Raw genomic sequence first — 15,101 nt, 5'->3', positions numbered from 1 at the left:
ATGGTGGGTACAAGAGCAGAGACATTACCATCGTCACCACTTACACCGCTCAACTAGTAAGGATTCGCCAGTCTTCGTTCCGAATGTGCAGTTGGGGATCCTCAGTCCAAAAGACGTTCCAAATATGTCAACTACGGACTCGATGCAGGGCAAAGAGTCAAGGCTCGCAGCCTGTACGAAATTCCTTCTTTACCAGGCTTAAGATTGCTTTGAACAGAACATGTAGCTTCTTGTCGCTCTCGAGATATTCTCTTCTTCTCTTTCGTTTTCTAATTGTTATTCCACATTCGCTTATCCTACCACGGTTTGTGGTTGGCATGGGAAAGGTCAACCCCAATTTACTGATGAACGCATACCCGCTTCTCCGACAAAATAAAGTACAGGAAGGTATACAAATTTTACTGCTTGGGTTTGCGTCACTGCCGTCGACCAGGCTTTTTATTGGCACTGAGCGACGCGGAGTATGTGAACGTCTTTAAGAATCTCGTCGGAACTGCGACCTTCTGTCCCACAAGGTATGTGGATTTAATCTACCCTGGTTAGATTCAAGCTAATATGTAACTAGGAATGGCTGTAGCCGGAGGAACGCGCCTGTTCCAATTCGGGGCAAAGCAAATCGCAGGATGCAGTTCGACAACGTGGGCAGAATCAGCTGCAGAAGTACATCAGCGTGCAGAATGGAACATACGCATGTGAAAGGATATGCCAACGGAGTCTGGAACTCCATATTGAACCGGGCTTTTGACCCCGTCGATGGGTTCATCACGCACCCCAGGCCGTGCATATGCAATACGGGGCAGAGATGGGATTCTCCGACTTTTATCCCATGAGAGTGGCCGGAGGGACTCGCCGGTCCTTCCTAATCACCCAATGCAAGTCGTGGGAATGGAAGGCCCAGGACACAGTGGGAACGATGAGCAGACCCGAGCACTACTCGCCATGTTGCAGAGCCCTTTTCCATCACAAAGCCTGCAGTGGTCCCCACAATTCGACAGCAGAACAAGCACTTGAAGCTGGAAAGCTCGAAGACCAGTGACTCGCAAAAACTCCCACTCATAGGCGAGATAAAAACGTCTGGTCAAGTTTTCATACGTCGACAATTCGAGGAAGCCGATGCCGTATTCGACGAATTTTGGGATCGCCTGAAGACAGGCGTACTGTCGTGAAGAGGGACACATCATAGATGAGTGCCCTACCTGTCCTGTCTGTCAAACCTGCCATCAGAAAGGCCGTAAATCCGATTGCCCTGAGAGAAGGAATCGTTGTCAGGAAATAGTTGAAAGCCCTACGCGAAGGCATCGAGGTGCAAGGTCCGTATTTCGACAATTCCTCTACCGCGTGAGTCTCAGGGCTCAAAGACAGGCCATCGAGCTTCTAGGCTCGATGGTTGAAGAAGAGTATAAGCTCCGTCTAGATATGGGTCAACAGGTATTGCTGCACAAGGAGGTGACGATGCCAAAGTGGCCATGGTTTGGGAGGCGGTTGGCCCAGGTGCAGAGATACCTCAGCATGCAGCATGGGACACACACAGTGTGGAAGGAGGAGACGTGAATGGAGTCTGGAACTCCATTTTGAACTGGGCGTTTGACCTAGTCAACGGGTATGGGTATATCTCACGCGCGGTTCTATTTTGAGGGTTTCTAGGACGCCGTCGATCTGTGATGCAACGTCGTTCTCATGTTTTACTGACCGAAAAACTCGGAGGCGATGGGTACATATATGGGCCACTATGCGTGAGCATATAATCAACCTAGAGCTACGATCAACACAACTTGAAGGCAAGAAAAAGTCTCTTTAGATTGACCTCAGGGCCGCACAAACCACTCTGGAAACTGCGCACAACTACTGGCAATGCATACTCGATCTGGAGGAGCCAGGGGCTTTTCGGACTTCACTACCCTGGAGATAGCTGGAGGAGCACGCCGTCACTTTCTAATAACACAATGCAAGTCGGCAGAAGGTGAAGGGTAGCATGTAGTTTGGCCGGATTGGGCAGACCAGCTGCTGAGATACCTCAGCATGCAGCATGGAAACAGGCGCGCCCCTCAACACCCCGCGAATGAAATCCTCGCAATCGGAAGAAGAGTGCGCTTCTTCCGGTACGCTCGTGCCACAAACACAATCAGGTGCTGCCGTCCAGGCAATGGACTGGGCACCATATCACGGAGGCAAGGAGTTCTATCCGCTCGAGCACGGAGCTGCCCGGGTCTAGAGCATCCTAAGACAGATACGCAGCAATCCCTGATGCTTTTAACATCCTGTACTCGCGGGCGGCCTTCATTCTTGCGAGCAGGCTTCGGTCACCACCATGGCCCATCGCTCTTCAGAACGCAAGACTGCGAAGGGCTCAGTCTGTCTCGATCAACAAAACGGATGACACGGTGGTCATTCTTCATGTTGACAATTTATGTATCTATTTATGGTGCTCCTTTCCAGTTGCTGGCATACAGTCTCTGCTCTACCAGGCGGAATTCAGCCGGCAAGGATTAAAGGGAAAGATTGATGGGCCGCATCTTTGATAAGCCTAGCGAGTCCGACTCCTTGAACCGCAGAGAAGCTCAAGATGGCATTATGGGCGCTTGCGGTACTTATCAAGGTTCGATTTGGCATTGGTGTAGCCGCCAGATTGCAATTAAACCCACATGATTCGAATCACCAAAGCAACTCATTGCGGATGAAATCCAGGCAGAGGCCGTGCATCAAAAGCCTATTGACACTGCCTTTGCGTACAAGGCATCAAGCTTACAGAACTCGCCTCCGCGATCAACAGATTTCAATCTGCCCTCGATGACTTACTAATTATACGCCCTTTCCTCGTACGATCACGGGCAGTATGAATGATCATGCCTCATGCTTTGAACAAGCCGCATGCTGTTTTGAGCAATCACTGCACCAACTTTCGGCCTTGGTCCTCGAGTAGTGCTCGAACACTACATGATCCCAGCTCTCTAACCTTGCTGTTGTCTCAATGAATTGTTTGCTTAGCGGCATTGAGCAGAACCTCAATGGGAACAGCCTTCGACCTGTTCGTCGATATTCATCGTTCACGACACCAGGCGAAACTGACTTTTGGACATTGATGGACGTCGACTAATCTATTCCCATAGCAACGAATGGACCGGCTCGCTCATCTTCCCAAAGGTCTGGCACCCGTTTTTGAACAGCAAAGACAGGAAACGCCTGCTGTTTTCCCGCAACCCTGCAATCAATTTCTCGGCTGATCCGCAGAGCCAAAACCATGTCGCATTCCATTCGAATACGAGGTGGGTAGAAAACACTTTGGAAGACGCGCAAAACAAACGCAAACGCGAAGAAAGTCCGGCGCCAGCCGACACCCAACTTTATTTCTAAGGTTGACCTCGGATCGTCAATGCAATGTGCCCACATGCGAAGGAAAGAAAGAGTGTGCAACGCTCAAGGACATCCAGAACGGACTGCAACGCCTCCTCATCAACCAGCGGAGAGGCTTCGGACGCTTCAGTTTGCCCCAGGCCCTCACACCACAATGACCACCCATGAAGGCGGGGTCGGGTGTCATGGTCCTGATGCTACCTGGTATCGATACCACCAGTCCCAATTCATCCTATAAAGAAGGCTGCGGCTGGAATGGCTGGCAACACTCTCGATCTGTCCGCTGTGGTTCAGTGGTATACTCGGTTCGGATAAGCAAGCAATTGAAGACAGTGCAAGCTCTTCCTCAGGGAAGAGAAGGTAAGTACAGTCAAATCTAGCATTCCAAAGCATTTACTGATCAGCATGAAAATACTCTATTATACTGGATCAGCTCACGGAGCTTTCGTCGAGAGATGAATTTTATCCAGCTATGGACGTTGCCTGAGTTTGTCATAAACAGCTCTAAAGAAGTCCGCGATATATTAAACAACATGATAGAAATGCTGATGTCATTGTGTTTTCAAACTCTACCACAAGCTCAACTTTCAATGTTCTTGATTGGTCAGGAACATCTGGCAACCACAGGCCTGAGTGTCACCACACCCCTCGTTCAAGGGGTTGTGCTCAGTGGAATTGAAAAGGAGGCATATCGGCTTCAACTCTTAGCCTCAGTCGACCCTGAAATTCGGGCCTTTCCTCAAGCCAGAAAGCGGAATCTTCTATGTCTCCCAGCTTTCCACCACCGAATCCCTTGACGACAGTGTTGGAGATTGGCAGAAACTCGGTTTGTGCTCCCTAAAACAATTCCTTGGTAATCAGCCCCGTTCTCAAAGATGCTGACCGGCCAGGACAAGTCGCACGATACATGGACGATCATCGCATCGTTTCCGGTTCTATTCAACCCACAAACGAACAAGGCTTCTTATGAGAGCTTCGCTGACCTTCCAGCTGTCAGACCCAGTTTGGCACAACCAAGTAGCATCTAGTACCCTGCCATCCACACTGCTCCGGGGACAGTGGCGTGTCCAACGCTGCGCGACTAAGAAATGATCATCATGTTCGTTTCATTCAGGTTGAATGCCGAAATGAGGTCTTCGAACCTAGAGTGAGGTTGCCTAGCTGTACCGCGAGCCCTGGTCGAGGTCAAATGGATGGTAATGGAAAGCCCTCACTCGATCATGGGCAAGGACTTATGGACCTATACCAGGAACTGGATACCAGCGAGGCAGGTCTTGGTAACATCAAAGTCCTCGAATCTTGCTCAGTACAGCCGAACTATCTCTATTGGGTTTACCTGCAGCCAAGAGAATACAAATGTAATGTTTGAGCTGCAGCTCTCAAGCAATGATGAAAAACAAAAGATACAGCCGCATTGACCGCATTGGTCAACAGCATCCCCGTACAGACGGTTTTCGGCTCATCGACCGTGACTGGAGGACGCACTATCTGAATACTGTTCAGTCGTGTGAGCGAACTCATCTCTGCCGGGATTCCACAGTTGCCCTTGCACACCAACTTCGTCAACAGTTTTATAATATTGCTCGTGGAATTGACAGCAATAGTCAAGATACCTCATGGCACTAAGGGGTGAAAAGTCCACATGTCGCGGAATTCATGGAGTTCCTTCTCACAATCAGACACCCCAGATTGGCCCAAACCGACCAAGCGCCAATGGTGAAACCCCTCTCATGAAAGCCGTGCGCTCCCGATGCCTGTATGGTGAGATGGCTGATAGATATCGGTGTTGATTGATCTATGAGTATCTGACAGACAATACGTCCCAATGCTGGCTTCATAAAGGGGAATGGCCAAGGCCCTTCCTGGAATAATCACGGAACTGTCAGTTACGACGGATGATGAGGAAGCTATTAGCGCCCATGCGTCACTCACTAGATGGCGTGTTAGGGACGAAAAGTTGGTGATAAACATGAAGACACCGGCGGGACTACTGCAGCGCACCTGGCTGCTGAGCTTCAAACCGATGAGAGTATTACGATGTTGGAGATACTACTCCCTCATGCCAAGATCAACTCCGGTCATCAAAAAGCAGTGGGCACGCTTCTCCATGCCTCAGTGGGCAGTGAGCACTATCGACTTTACCGGGCGGCAGAGGAATTCGACGATGCAACCTGGAAGGATTTTCGTGCCGGGAGCTGGGAGCTGCGTTGTGCGGTGCTTGCCAGTGCGGATGCCATCGTATGCACTTTACATGCAGCTCGTGAGACGGCCATACGTGGTAATGTGCAGGCCCGAGCCATCTTGGTCGACAAGGCTGCTCGAGCCACTGAGCGTGACCTGTGGCCTGCATTGGCCTTCTTCAACCTCAATGCATTTGTCCTCATTTGTGATCACCATCAGCTCCGTCCCCTCTCGTAGTCTTATCCCACAGGCAGAACCCTCTTTCCGGACAACTCACTCAGAATGAGTTTGACATGCTGTATGTCACAGCAAATACCGGTAAAGCTATGCACCTCAGTTCGTTCCGTCTCCTGCAGTTCTAATGGTGAGAAGAATACGAATTCCCCCATGGGCCATTTGCGGGCATCCGCAAGTCACCCAATGTAGCAGTCGACGTGGAAAACGCCATGGTGCCCAGAATTGTCGTTGAGAGCGGGTGGAGTGAATCCCTCGACGAACTTCGTGAAAACGCAGGAGAATGGCTCGTGAGAGGAAATGGCGCAGGCCAAGCTGCCATCATCATAAAATGGACACCCAGCCGGACAACCCGCCGTGTCCGCGAACCAGCTCCGGATGTCACTATTCTCTCGGCTCCACCGGAATGGTCTGCATGCCACCATGCTCACGGAGCAGCACCGAATGCAGAGCGCGTGGCACAGATGGTCAGTTCGGTCTTCTACAATGGCGAGCTGCAGACGAGTCGTGACACTGCCGATCTGACCCGTGAGCTAGCCCGCCAGATCAACCTGTACAATCGTCGCACGCTTAGCCGCTCGGGCCAAATGCTATTCCTCGTGAAGGACAGCATCGACCACCACGACGCCCAACAACTTTCTCGTCTAGCCCATCGCAGTGTCGCTGCTGCGCTTGTGATTCGCCTGCTTTCCCAACAAGTCGCCGAGCCGACAATACTTGTTACACCATAGCAGGCGTCATTGCAACGCGACCTCCTTCTTCTTATATTGCCTCGATAGTCTTCTTTGCTAAGGAATGTGGAGAAGGAGAAACAGGATTCCTCCTAGTGTCATGGGCGTGACGAAACTTGGACATGGCATTGAGAATCGATTGATGAACCTGACGAAGCAATGACCGTTTCACATTTCATCCAGAAAATCCACAAACTGGTTTGACAAATACGGAAATCCAAGTACGCACACTCGTCATCTTGTACCCCAAACAGCAGCCTGGAATACACCGTGTGGCAGTTTCCATGGCCGTTGCCCCCAAGCCACGTGGTCCCGAACAGCGAGGTTTCCTATCGTCCCGACCCAGGTATGGCGGTGATTTCGCCTAGTAGAATGTCACCTACCTCTCTCTGTACGACAGTCTACATACATTTACAAGCAGTAACGAATCAATCAATATCTTCATATTCCATCATATTATTCTACAGTACCTACTACAAGCCGAACTGGATAACTCATGTGCTCTTGGTGGCTTCGCCCTCAGGCAGCCGGCTTGTCGTCGATCCGATAGGGCTACTTAGGGTTCTTTGAAGGTTCTTCTCCTGCAGCTGATTGGATATCATCTGGTGAGGCAAGCTCACTTCGAAAACGGTAGATATGTCCTAGGTATGAGACACTGTGGTATTTGCCATACGTATATGACATGATATTGAACCAGACTCCTTTCAGGCGAGCTCGACATGCGGATTAAGCGAGGAAAGGGCCGAATAAGTTTATAGCTCCGTATCAGTTCGTTTAAGCCAGCTTCCAACGTTAGAATTCATATTGAATTATGAATATGGAGAAATTTTGTTCAGCTCTTTGAGACAGTATCAATCAAAAGTTCATATCATCATAAACAAGCCAGTTGTTCCCATCTACTCCCAAACGCCCTCAATGCTAATCATGTAGTGAAATCGAAATCATGGCAGTACATCCTTGAGGATATCCTTCTGCGCGGCCGTCAGACTGGCCGGGAACTTGACGTTCACGCGGACAACGAGATCGCCCCGCTCACTCGGTTTCTTCGAGATTGTCATGCCCAGGCCGGGGAACTTTTCTTCGTAGCCGGGTGGTGTGGGACCAGGCTTGGAGACACGGATGGATTTGCCGTCGATGGTGCGTACGATACGTTCCCAGCCTGTCAGGGCTTCCTTGAGAGAGAGCTCGACTGTTGTGATGAGGTTGTCGCCCTGGCGTTTGAAATCGGGGTGCGGTTTCTATTCGGCCGTTAGCACTATCCGGACTTGGACTTTTGAGTGACGGAATTGTGCAGACTTACCTCTGTAACGATGAGATGGACATCCTGGCGTCCGCCCTCTTCCTGGTCTCCGACACCGCGGTACTTGATCTTCGAGCCCGTCCGCAGACCAGGTTTAATATTGGCCTCCAATGTCACGTCCTGGACGGTCCGCTTCCCGCTCGCATCGAACGTCTTGCTCTTCACTGTCACCTTCTTCGTCGTTCCCTTGAAAATCTCATCCAACGTCAGCGGTAGCTCCTTCTCGACGACCGTCGGCTCGGGCGTTGGCGCCCGGTTCGCCTGCTGGAATCCTTGAGCTCCCGCACCGCCAGCTCCAGCACCAGCGCCGCGACTCGTCCTGAACCCACGAGCACCACCACCGCCACCACCTAGCCCGCCGAGGATATTGAACAGGTCATCATCGTCCATTCCACCGCCCATACCGCCCCCGCTCGCCTTCGCAAAGTTTCGGAAGATATCATCCGCCGAGCTGAAGCGGAACCCGCCCCCGCCGCCCGGACCAGTCGAGAAATGGAACGTGCGGGTTCCCCCGCCGCCGGGCATCCCGCCAAAGGCGAATCCGCCAGGCATGCCGCCCTCGAAGCCTTCGAATCCGCCTGCACCGGGGGCGCCACCGGGGCCGGGTGCCGGGCCCCCGCGCAATAGAAAATCGAGGCCGTATTGATCGTAGACTTTACGTTTCTCGGGATCGGAGAGGACTTCGTAGGCTTGAGAGACCTCTGCCTTTTGTTAGCACGGCTCACCCTCCTGATTACAGAAGCCTTGTGATCGGCAGCAACTTACCCTTKAATTTCTCCGCCGACTTGGGATCATCTTTGTTCTTGTCGGGGTGATATTTCAAAGCGGCTTTCCGGTAGGCCTTTTTGATGTCGTCCTGTGAGGCATCGGGTTTGATGCCTAGGGCGTCGTATAGTTTTGTTTCCGCCACCATTGCGTATTGCCTATGTTCAGTGTGCCGTGTGTTATCGGCAAATTGTTGGTCGTAGACAAGAGAACAATGATAATATAAACTATTAGACCGGGGAAATAATCAGGCCACAATGGCACCCGTCATGCGATAGTGCGTATTGCGTTGTGGAGGAGAAGATTGGTGTAGGGTGAAGGGCAATCTCGAATGACGTAGAAGGTTCCTGTTGGCGATAAGACGAGGCTTGTAGTTTGTTGCAGTTGCACGGGTTGTCGTTGGGCCACGGCGAACAGTTCAATGGTGAGTTATGAATACATGCACAGTACAAAGCCACCCTAATACTTTTGCTTGAGAGAACTGTTGAGAGGAAGAGGAGGGAGAGCAGTGGTTGGGCTGATGGCCGGTTATCTTGAATCGCGGAGGGAGTGACGTGTGACGTTGATGGTCCAGTTCCCCGCCTGAGGCATAGAAAGTTCGAGAAGCTTCGATTGGTCAATGTATGATATCAAGTCGGTTTCAGGGAACGTCAATCTCTTGTAGCAATAGTAGCAATGGAGTATTACCTTGTTAAGCCATGTATTCTAAATATATCGACTGTCAAATGCTTGTTGCAGTTCAAGGAACCAGATCCTGGCGGAATTGCCTATTGCGGGGTAGATAAAGCACCATATATCCACGAAGTAACTATAAGTACTCAGTATCTACCTCAGGTAAGTCCTATCAACATGCCTTGTAACATCCACTTCTTTCTCCACAAGTCGCCAATCTTTGATCAAAGCGGTCCCGTTGGCCACGCTCTGGATCTGCTCATCGGTACAACTATTCTGCAATGCCAGGATATAACATGTCGGCTCTGGACTCTCGGGTACCTCGTTCTTGATCTCCCACGTCGACGACGGCCCCTCGCTCGCGTAGGTGGCATTCTCCAGCAGTGACACCTCCCCCGTCGCAATGTCACGGTTAAACAAAGCTCTGTGGAAGATCTCATACGCTGTCTGCGGTTGATACGCTGGCACCTCATGGCCTGCTTCGAAGACACGCGTGAAAGAAAAGTTGCCGTACTGCCGCACACGGCCCCCAATGTACGACGAGTTGGTCTGGACCGGGGCGTAGCCGGCCGCTTGGAACGAATGCGAATCGGAATAGTTGACACGCAGACTTACCTCTTCGCCGCCGTTCCAGGGACATGCGTAGTCCCGGTCCCCGTAGACGAGCGCCACCTTGATCCCGGAGTCGAGGACATACGCGAGATCTTCGAGGTACCCGTGGACATCGGAGCGCGGGTAATCGCCGGTCGATCCGAAGGCGTTGTATGAGCTGTCCACAGAGACGGAGAAGTTGACGGGCACCCCCAGCGCGGCTTGCACCCAGTTCTGGTTCAGGAAGCCTTGGAAGTAGGGTGGCGGAAATGGATCTGGTTCAAAGTGCGCGATATCGTAGTAGCCGCGGCCGGAGAAGAGTGGGTAGGGACCTTCCACCTGGTTGCTGCAGTAGTCGTTCGCTTTTCGACAGGCCGTGTTGACCGTCTCGTTGCGCCCGGACATGGAGGGATCTCCCTCGGCCGCTAGCTGACGGCACTCAACTATCAAATCCTTGCAGCCACCAGGCTTACTCCACGAATTCATTCCCCTTTCGTAGACGGTTTTGTTGATCGCCTCGATGCCGTAGGTATTGTTGTACGCCATATCCAGGTAGAACGGAGCTTGCGTCAAGAGATCTACGCACCCATTGATAATGCCCAGAGTGTCCAGGTGAATATAATGATACTCATCTGGTAATATCCCCCGCTCAATCTTCTCATTCTGCTCTTGAAAGAACGCAGTTGACGACGGCCCGTACCGCCCACCATAAGACTCGGTCCAGATACTCACTCGGTCATCATGCGGCTTGTACTCGGGGAATTCGGAGAACCACGTCTGCGCAAAGTGCCAAAGCGACCGTGCCGCATTCTCCGTCGTATTCGCCGTAGTCGTCCGATTCATACTGGGAAACGTGCCCACATACAATGTATTGTTCTGCTCTGGCACTTTACCCTCCGGGAATGCCGATACATTCCACGCGGCGGTGAGCTGGTCATAGGTCCCGTTCGTAGGGGCATCATAGCTGAACCCAACCTGGTTCGGCTGGTCAATGTACAGCATGTTGACGTAGTTATTCCACGACCAGGGGTTGATCTCCGTTGAGTTGGAGTCGGCGTTCACAAGACACGGGCCATTTTCCTGCAGTAATCCGATCATGGACGAGCTGCCGGGCCCGCCGTTCATCCAGATGGCCAGCGGTGCATTAACTGGATCATTGCGCGACTCGAAGAACCAGAAGAAAGTGTTGATGGGGTATTGCTGGTCGACATCAACGTCGTTCAGCGTGCCGGGAGGCAGATGCACATAGCCGGAGTACGATTTGACTCCCGGGGTGGTTTCACAAATACCAGGCTAATCAGTTAGCATTTTCTATAGACTAGGTAAAGCATCATACCTCTTTGTACGAAATCTTCACGCCCTCCTGGAGCTTCGAATGCACGACCTTGAGACCCTCTGGCGTGGGAGGGAAATACTGTGCCGACGCGGTCAATGTGAGACCAGCAGTCGCAGATAGAAGGGGTACAAGGAATAGCATGATACCCCTCTCGACCTTTCTGGTTAAACATAGGAATAGAATAAGAACTAGATCAATAATGGCCCAAGGACCGCCTTAAATGAGGATCTGATTGAGTCAACCAGCAACCATGCTGATCCTGACTGATGATTGGTTGGTAAAACACGATGTAACAACAAATTGTGGAGCTGCGATAACAATAACCCCCCAGGCCCCAGCATTAGCACAAACTACTAGTAACATTCCCGAGGTAATAGTCGCTGATCAGCTGTATTCGGCAATCAATATTCCAGTCAGTCCTGGTATTTCATTGTTAATTGAATCTGAGTTATTTGGAGTCGGCGATGTTACAGACTACAGAGGACGCCAAATAGACAAAGGCTCTTGTCCAGGGTTGCAGGCATCCTCTGCCTGTCATTAATATACTGTACATCCCGAGTCAACATACAAACCACTGTATCCCCCAGACGTGACAAGAGAAGATTTACATCATGAGAGATATCTGCAGAACCAATGAGCGTTCCTTTATTCATCCGCCATCCCTGGGAAACATGAGTCCTCGAGGACTCTCCCTTCTCCAAGCAGTCTGCCACAAAGATGATGCGTAGGTGACTTTGGTTACATGATCCCTACCTAGAATTGAGCTAGTGAACCAATTGTTTTAATCGCAAGCATTCATTCAACTCCTTTTGCCTAGCGGAATCTAAAGCTAAGTCTTCGAAAGAAAGAAGCAAATCCAGTCCATCGCTATGCGACCACAAACGCCTCAGCCATCCCAACTCCGAGCCACGACCGAAAGGAAGAATCACAACCCAGAACAAGAAAGTCCATCAGCTCATATGGACATGGAAAAGGTATCTCTGCCGAATCTGCGCAACATCGTACACAATGTACTCATTATACAGCAGACTGCCATTGTCAAACATCGTGGACTTGGACACATCCGGCATCTGCACCCCTGACAGCGTCGGATGGAGGGAACCTGCATCCTTCCATCCCGCCGGGATAGTCTGCCCTTTTCCGAGCGTCGCGATCTTGCCCTGGGCTTTCGCATCCGTTCCTGCGTTGAAGTTGGCCTGAAATTGCTCGAACATGGGGTTTCCAAGCTCGACATCGCAGAGGAGCAGCAGACCCATGTTGGCGCTGTTGTAGGGCACACAGTAGTTTGCCGATTTGCTTGACATGTCGGCGAAATAGACACCCTTGCCGAACATATATCCTGACACGGGGGCCTCGGGTGGTGCAATGCGAAGACCCTGGCTGAGGATACCACCGAAATTGGTACTGCGGGATCCGTGCCACAGTAGACGGCGGTTGCTGTTGGCTCGGTTCGAATAACAAAAAGACTTGAATCGATCCTCTTCCCCTTTGCGCTCAATGCGGAAGATGTTGATGACCTATTTGCTGTGAGTATCCTGAAGCTTTGGTTTTGAGAAGTGATACTCACGCTGTAGCGAAGATGGTGCGTCGAGCCGCGAGAATTGTTCAGGTAGGCTTCGAGTTCACGGAATTCGGCGGAGGAACGGTTCACTACAGGAGTTAGCTTTTGTCCGAAGAGGAGAAGAGGATGCGGCAGTCTTACATGGAGTCATTTCCTGCATGCCCAGGCCCTGGTACTGGCGATCAAGCTGGTTCATCATCTCGGCATCCCGAGACTCTTTCATGATTTCGTTGGCAACACCCATATCGGTCAGTGCTTCCAGCAGATCAACCTCGGTCTTGATCTGCTGATCTGTACCCAGAACAGGAGGCCGATTGCGACCGAACACGTGCGGGATGGTGGTGAAGTAACGATTGCTGAGATCCTGCGCAGCATCCTGGAACGTAGTGTTGTATCTCGAACTCGCCAGGGCAGGATTGGTGACGAGTTCGGACAGATCTTTCAGAATCTGGAATCCGGTCGTCAAGGTCCGCTTGCTCAGCTTGCCCAAAGGCAGCTTTTGCGCGTCGTACGACATGGACGCCATCGTGGACAGGAAGTGCTGCTGGTTAAAGATAAAGGACAAAAGCTTCTGCACTGCCTGAGGCAGGGTACTCTCGACTGCTTTCTTATCTTCCGTTTTGTCAACATCCGTCTTGTCCGCGTTGTCGTCTTCATCGTCCGACTCTTCATAGTTACGCTCGATGAAGGTGTACTTGTTCGATTTAGGCGTGCTCAGCCGATCCTCCCACTTCAGACCCGTCTTGTCTTTGAACTTCTTCTCAAACTCGGCCTTTGCTCTCTGCAACTGGCCATCACCCAGCAGTGCGTACGATCCAAACTCCCCGACACGGCCCCATCGCGTCCACGTCTTGTAGGTTGTCCCGGAGGTATCAACCAACAGCTGAATCCGGTAGAACTTGTTATTGTTATTCGCGGAATTCGTCTGGTTCAGCGTCGCATCCCAGATCAGCCCGGAGTCTTCAATAAAGACCGTCCCTATGCCAATTAGCCACAACCCCTAACCGCCATTCTCCTAGCAAGTACATACCAGGCATCGTGCACCCTTCGTCAACAGGAACATGCAGGGACTTGGCGCTACCCTTCTGCGCATCCTTCTGTTTCTTATTCGATTCAGCGCCGTTGCTATCGCCATTCACGTCGGCCGCGTCATCCGCAGCATACGCAGCATCAGCATTCGCATCAGCAAGCTTCCTCTTGTTCGTCTTGGGAGCAGGTGTAGCACTAGTAGCAGTAGCACTACTGCTAGCATCCCCATTCTGAACTTGTCCCACGGACGCAGCTCCAGACGTCAGAAGGTACATCTTTGAAGCAAGCGGTTTCCCGGCCTTCTGCGAGTCCAACAGCCATTCCAAAGAAACGACGTCACACCCAGGAACATTGCATGCTTGCTTGTCTGCGCTCGTCAGCTTACACTGCTGATTACAGCAAGCGGCGCAACTTACACTTCACAGTCCCCTTCTCGGCCTCCTTCTGTGTCGTGACAAGATGTGTGCAGCCCTCTGAAACTGTAGAAGTGAATGTAGCGCCTTGTCCCTCGACGATAGCCTTCAGGTCCGCTGTTACCGAATCCGAGATATTAGCCTCGTCGTCGTTACAGTCGGTCAGGCAGTGCGTGACATGGCGTACCTTGCTTGTAGCCCGGGAACGTCCCGCTTACGGCGATGACGGCTTTTTTGAATGTTCGTGGTGCCATCGAGAAGATAGTGTGAGATGTCCTCCGTGTGCAAGCAATGAAAGTAAACAAGGATATAGTTGAGCTCTGCGGGATGATTCGAAAAGGTATGAAATGGTCCCAGACCACGCAATGACTTAGCAGTGTTACAAACAAATTAAAAAAGATGAAGATGAAGAATTGAGAAGGCAATACGAGCGTTCTCTTCGTGGTGTTGTGTCGTCTATTTATCACACTCCGACCCCGTAACTAGTAAGTAGCGGCCTGAGGATCCAGGCGCCAATGCGGGCTGCTGCCTGCTCTAACCGACATCATTTCAGGCAGAAAAGGGGTCTAGCACTCTTAGTGGATTTGGCCGGGAATGAATCAAAAGCGGATCCACTGGTTGCCAGAATCTAAACGAATCGACAGCGAAGTATCAGTATTCCTTGTGTCGATAATGAATATTGTTGTCTAACGTCCGGTTTTGCTAATACATTGCTGTGTTGGCACGGCAAGGCAGCACCAACAATTGTCTCATGGCTCATTCAAACTTCAGTTTCAGGTCTGGCGTCAGAGTTCAGGGGTATAGTCTTCAACATCAGTCTTGAGTCTGTCTCTGTTTCTTTCATTTCCATGGGGAGATTTGAATGTAACTAGGCGAGAATTTTAAGTTTCTATTGTCTCTACAAAGTGAGACACTGAAGTCTTCTAGGAACTACCTC

At 51.2% G+C, this 15,101-nt stretch overlaps 4 protein-coding genes across 4 annotated transcripts; 1 reads left to right on the top strand and 3 right to left on the bottom strand.

The window, feature by feature from the left end:
* Positions 1 to 5,388: 5,388 nt before the first annotated feature.
* On the top strand, positions 5,389 to 6,497 carry Asppvi_004517 (uncharacterized protein; the record flags this gene model as incomplete). Its single annotated transcript, XM_043300468.1, has 2 exons — positions 5,389 to 5,683; positions 5,905 to 6,497. The coding sequence occupies 2 exons, from the start codon at positions 5,389 to 5,391 to the stop codon at positions 6,495 to 6,497; spliced, it is 888 nt and encodes a 295-aa protein (XP_043156403.1).
* A 941-nt stretch (positions 6,498 to 7,438) lies between these two features.
* Positions 7,439 to 8,710, bottom strand: Asppvi_004516 (putative DnaJ domain protein Psi; the record flags this gene model as incomplete). The annotated part of the gene is made up of 3 exons (XM_043300467.1): positions 7,439 to 7,735; positions 7,798 to 8,498; positions 8,563 to 8,710. 3 exons carry the CDS (start codon positions 8,708 to 8,710, stop codon positions 7,439 to 7,441), a joined length of 1,146 nt encoding a protein of 381 aa, XP_043156402.1.
* A 677-nt stretch (positions 8,711 to 9,387) lies between these two features.
* cp1 (putative carboxypeptidase S1) lies at positions 9,388 to 11,302 on the bottom strand (the record flags this gene model as incomplete). The annotated part of the gene is made up of 2 exons (XM_043300466.1): positions 9,388 to 11,118; positions 11,162 to 11,302. 2 exons carry the CDS (start codon positions 11,300 to 11,302, stop codon positions 9,388 to 9,390), a joined length of 1,872 nt encoding a protein of 623 aa, XP_043156401.1.
* An 809-nt stretch (positions 11,303 to 12,111) lies between these two features.
* Positions 12,112 to 14,418, bottom strand: Asppvi_004514 (putative poly(ADP)-ribose polymerase PARP; the record flags this gene model as incomplete). Its single annotated transcript, XM_043300465.1, has 6 exons — positions 12,112 to 12,678; positions 12,729 to 12,811; positions 12,864 to 13,700; positions 13,753 to 14,118; positions 14,168 to 14,281; positions 14,352 to 14,418. 6 exons carry the CDS (start codon positions 14,416 to 14,418, stop codon positions 12,112 to 12,114), a joined length of 2,034 nt encoding a protein of 677 aa, XP_043156400.1.
* Positions 14,419 to 15,101: the final 683 nt, after the last annotated feature.

The sequence above is a fragment of the Aspergillus pseudoviridinutans genome (genome assembly GCF_018340605.1).
Source record: "Aspergillus pseudoviridinutans IFM 55266 DNA, scaffold_3, whole genome shotgun sequence".
In the NCBI taxonomy this organism is placed as follows: Eukaryota; Fungi; Ascomycota; class Eurotiomycetes; order Eurotiales; family Aspergillaceae; genus Aspergillus; species Aspergillus pseudoviridinutans.
Note: the sequence above shows the minus strand (reverse complement) of the source record. Positions and strands in the feature narration are given on the sequence as shown.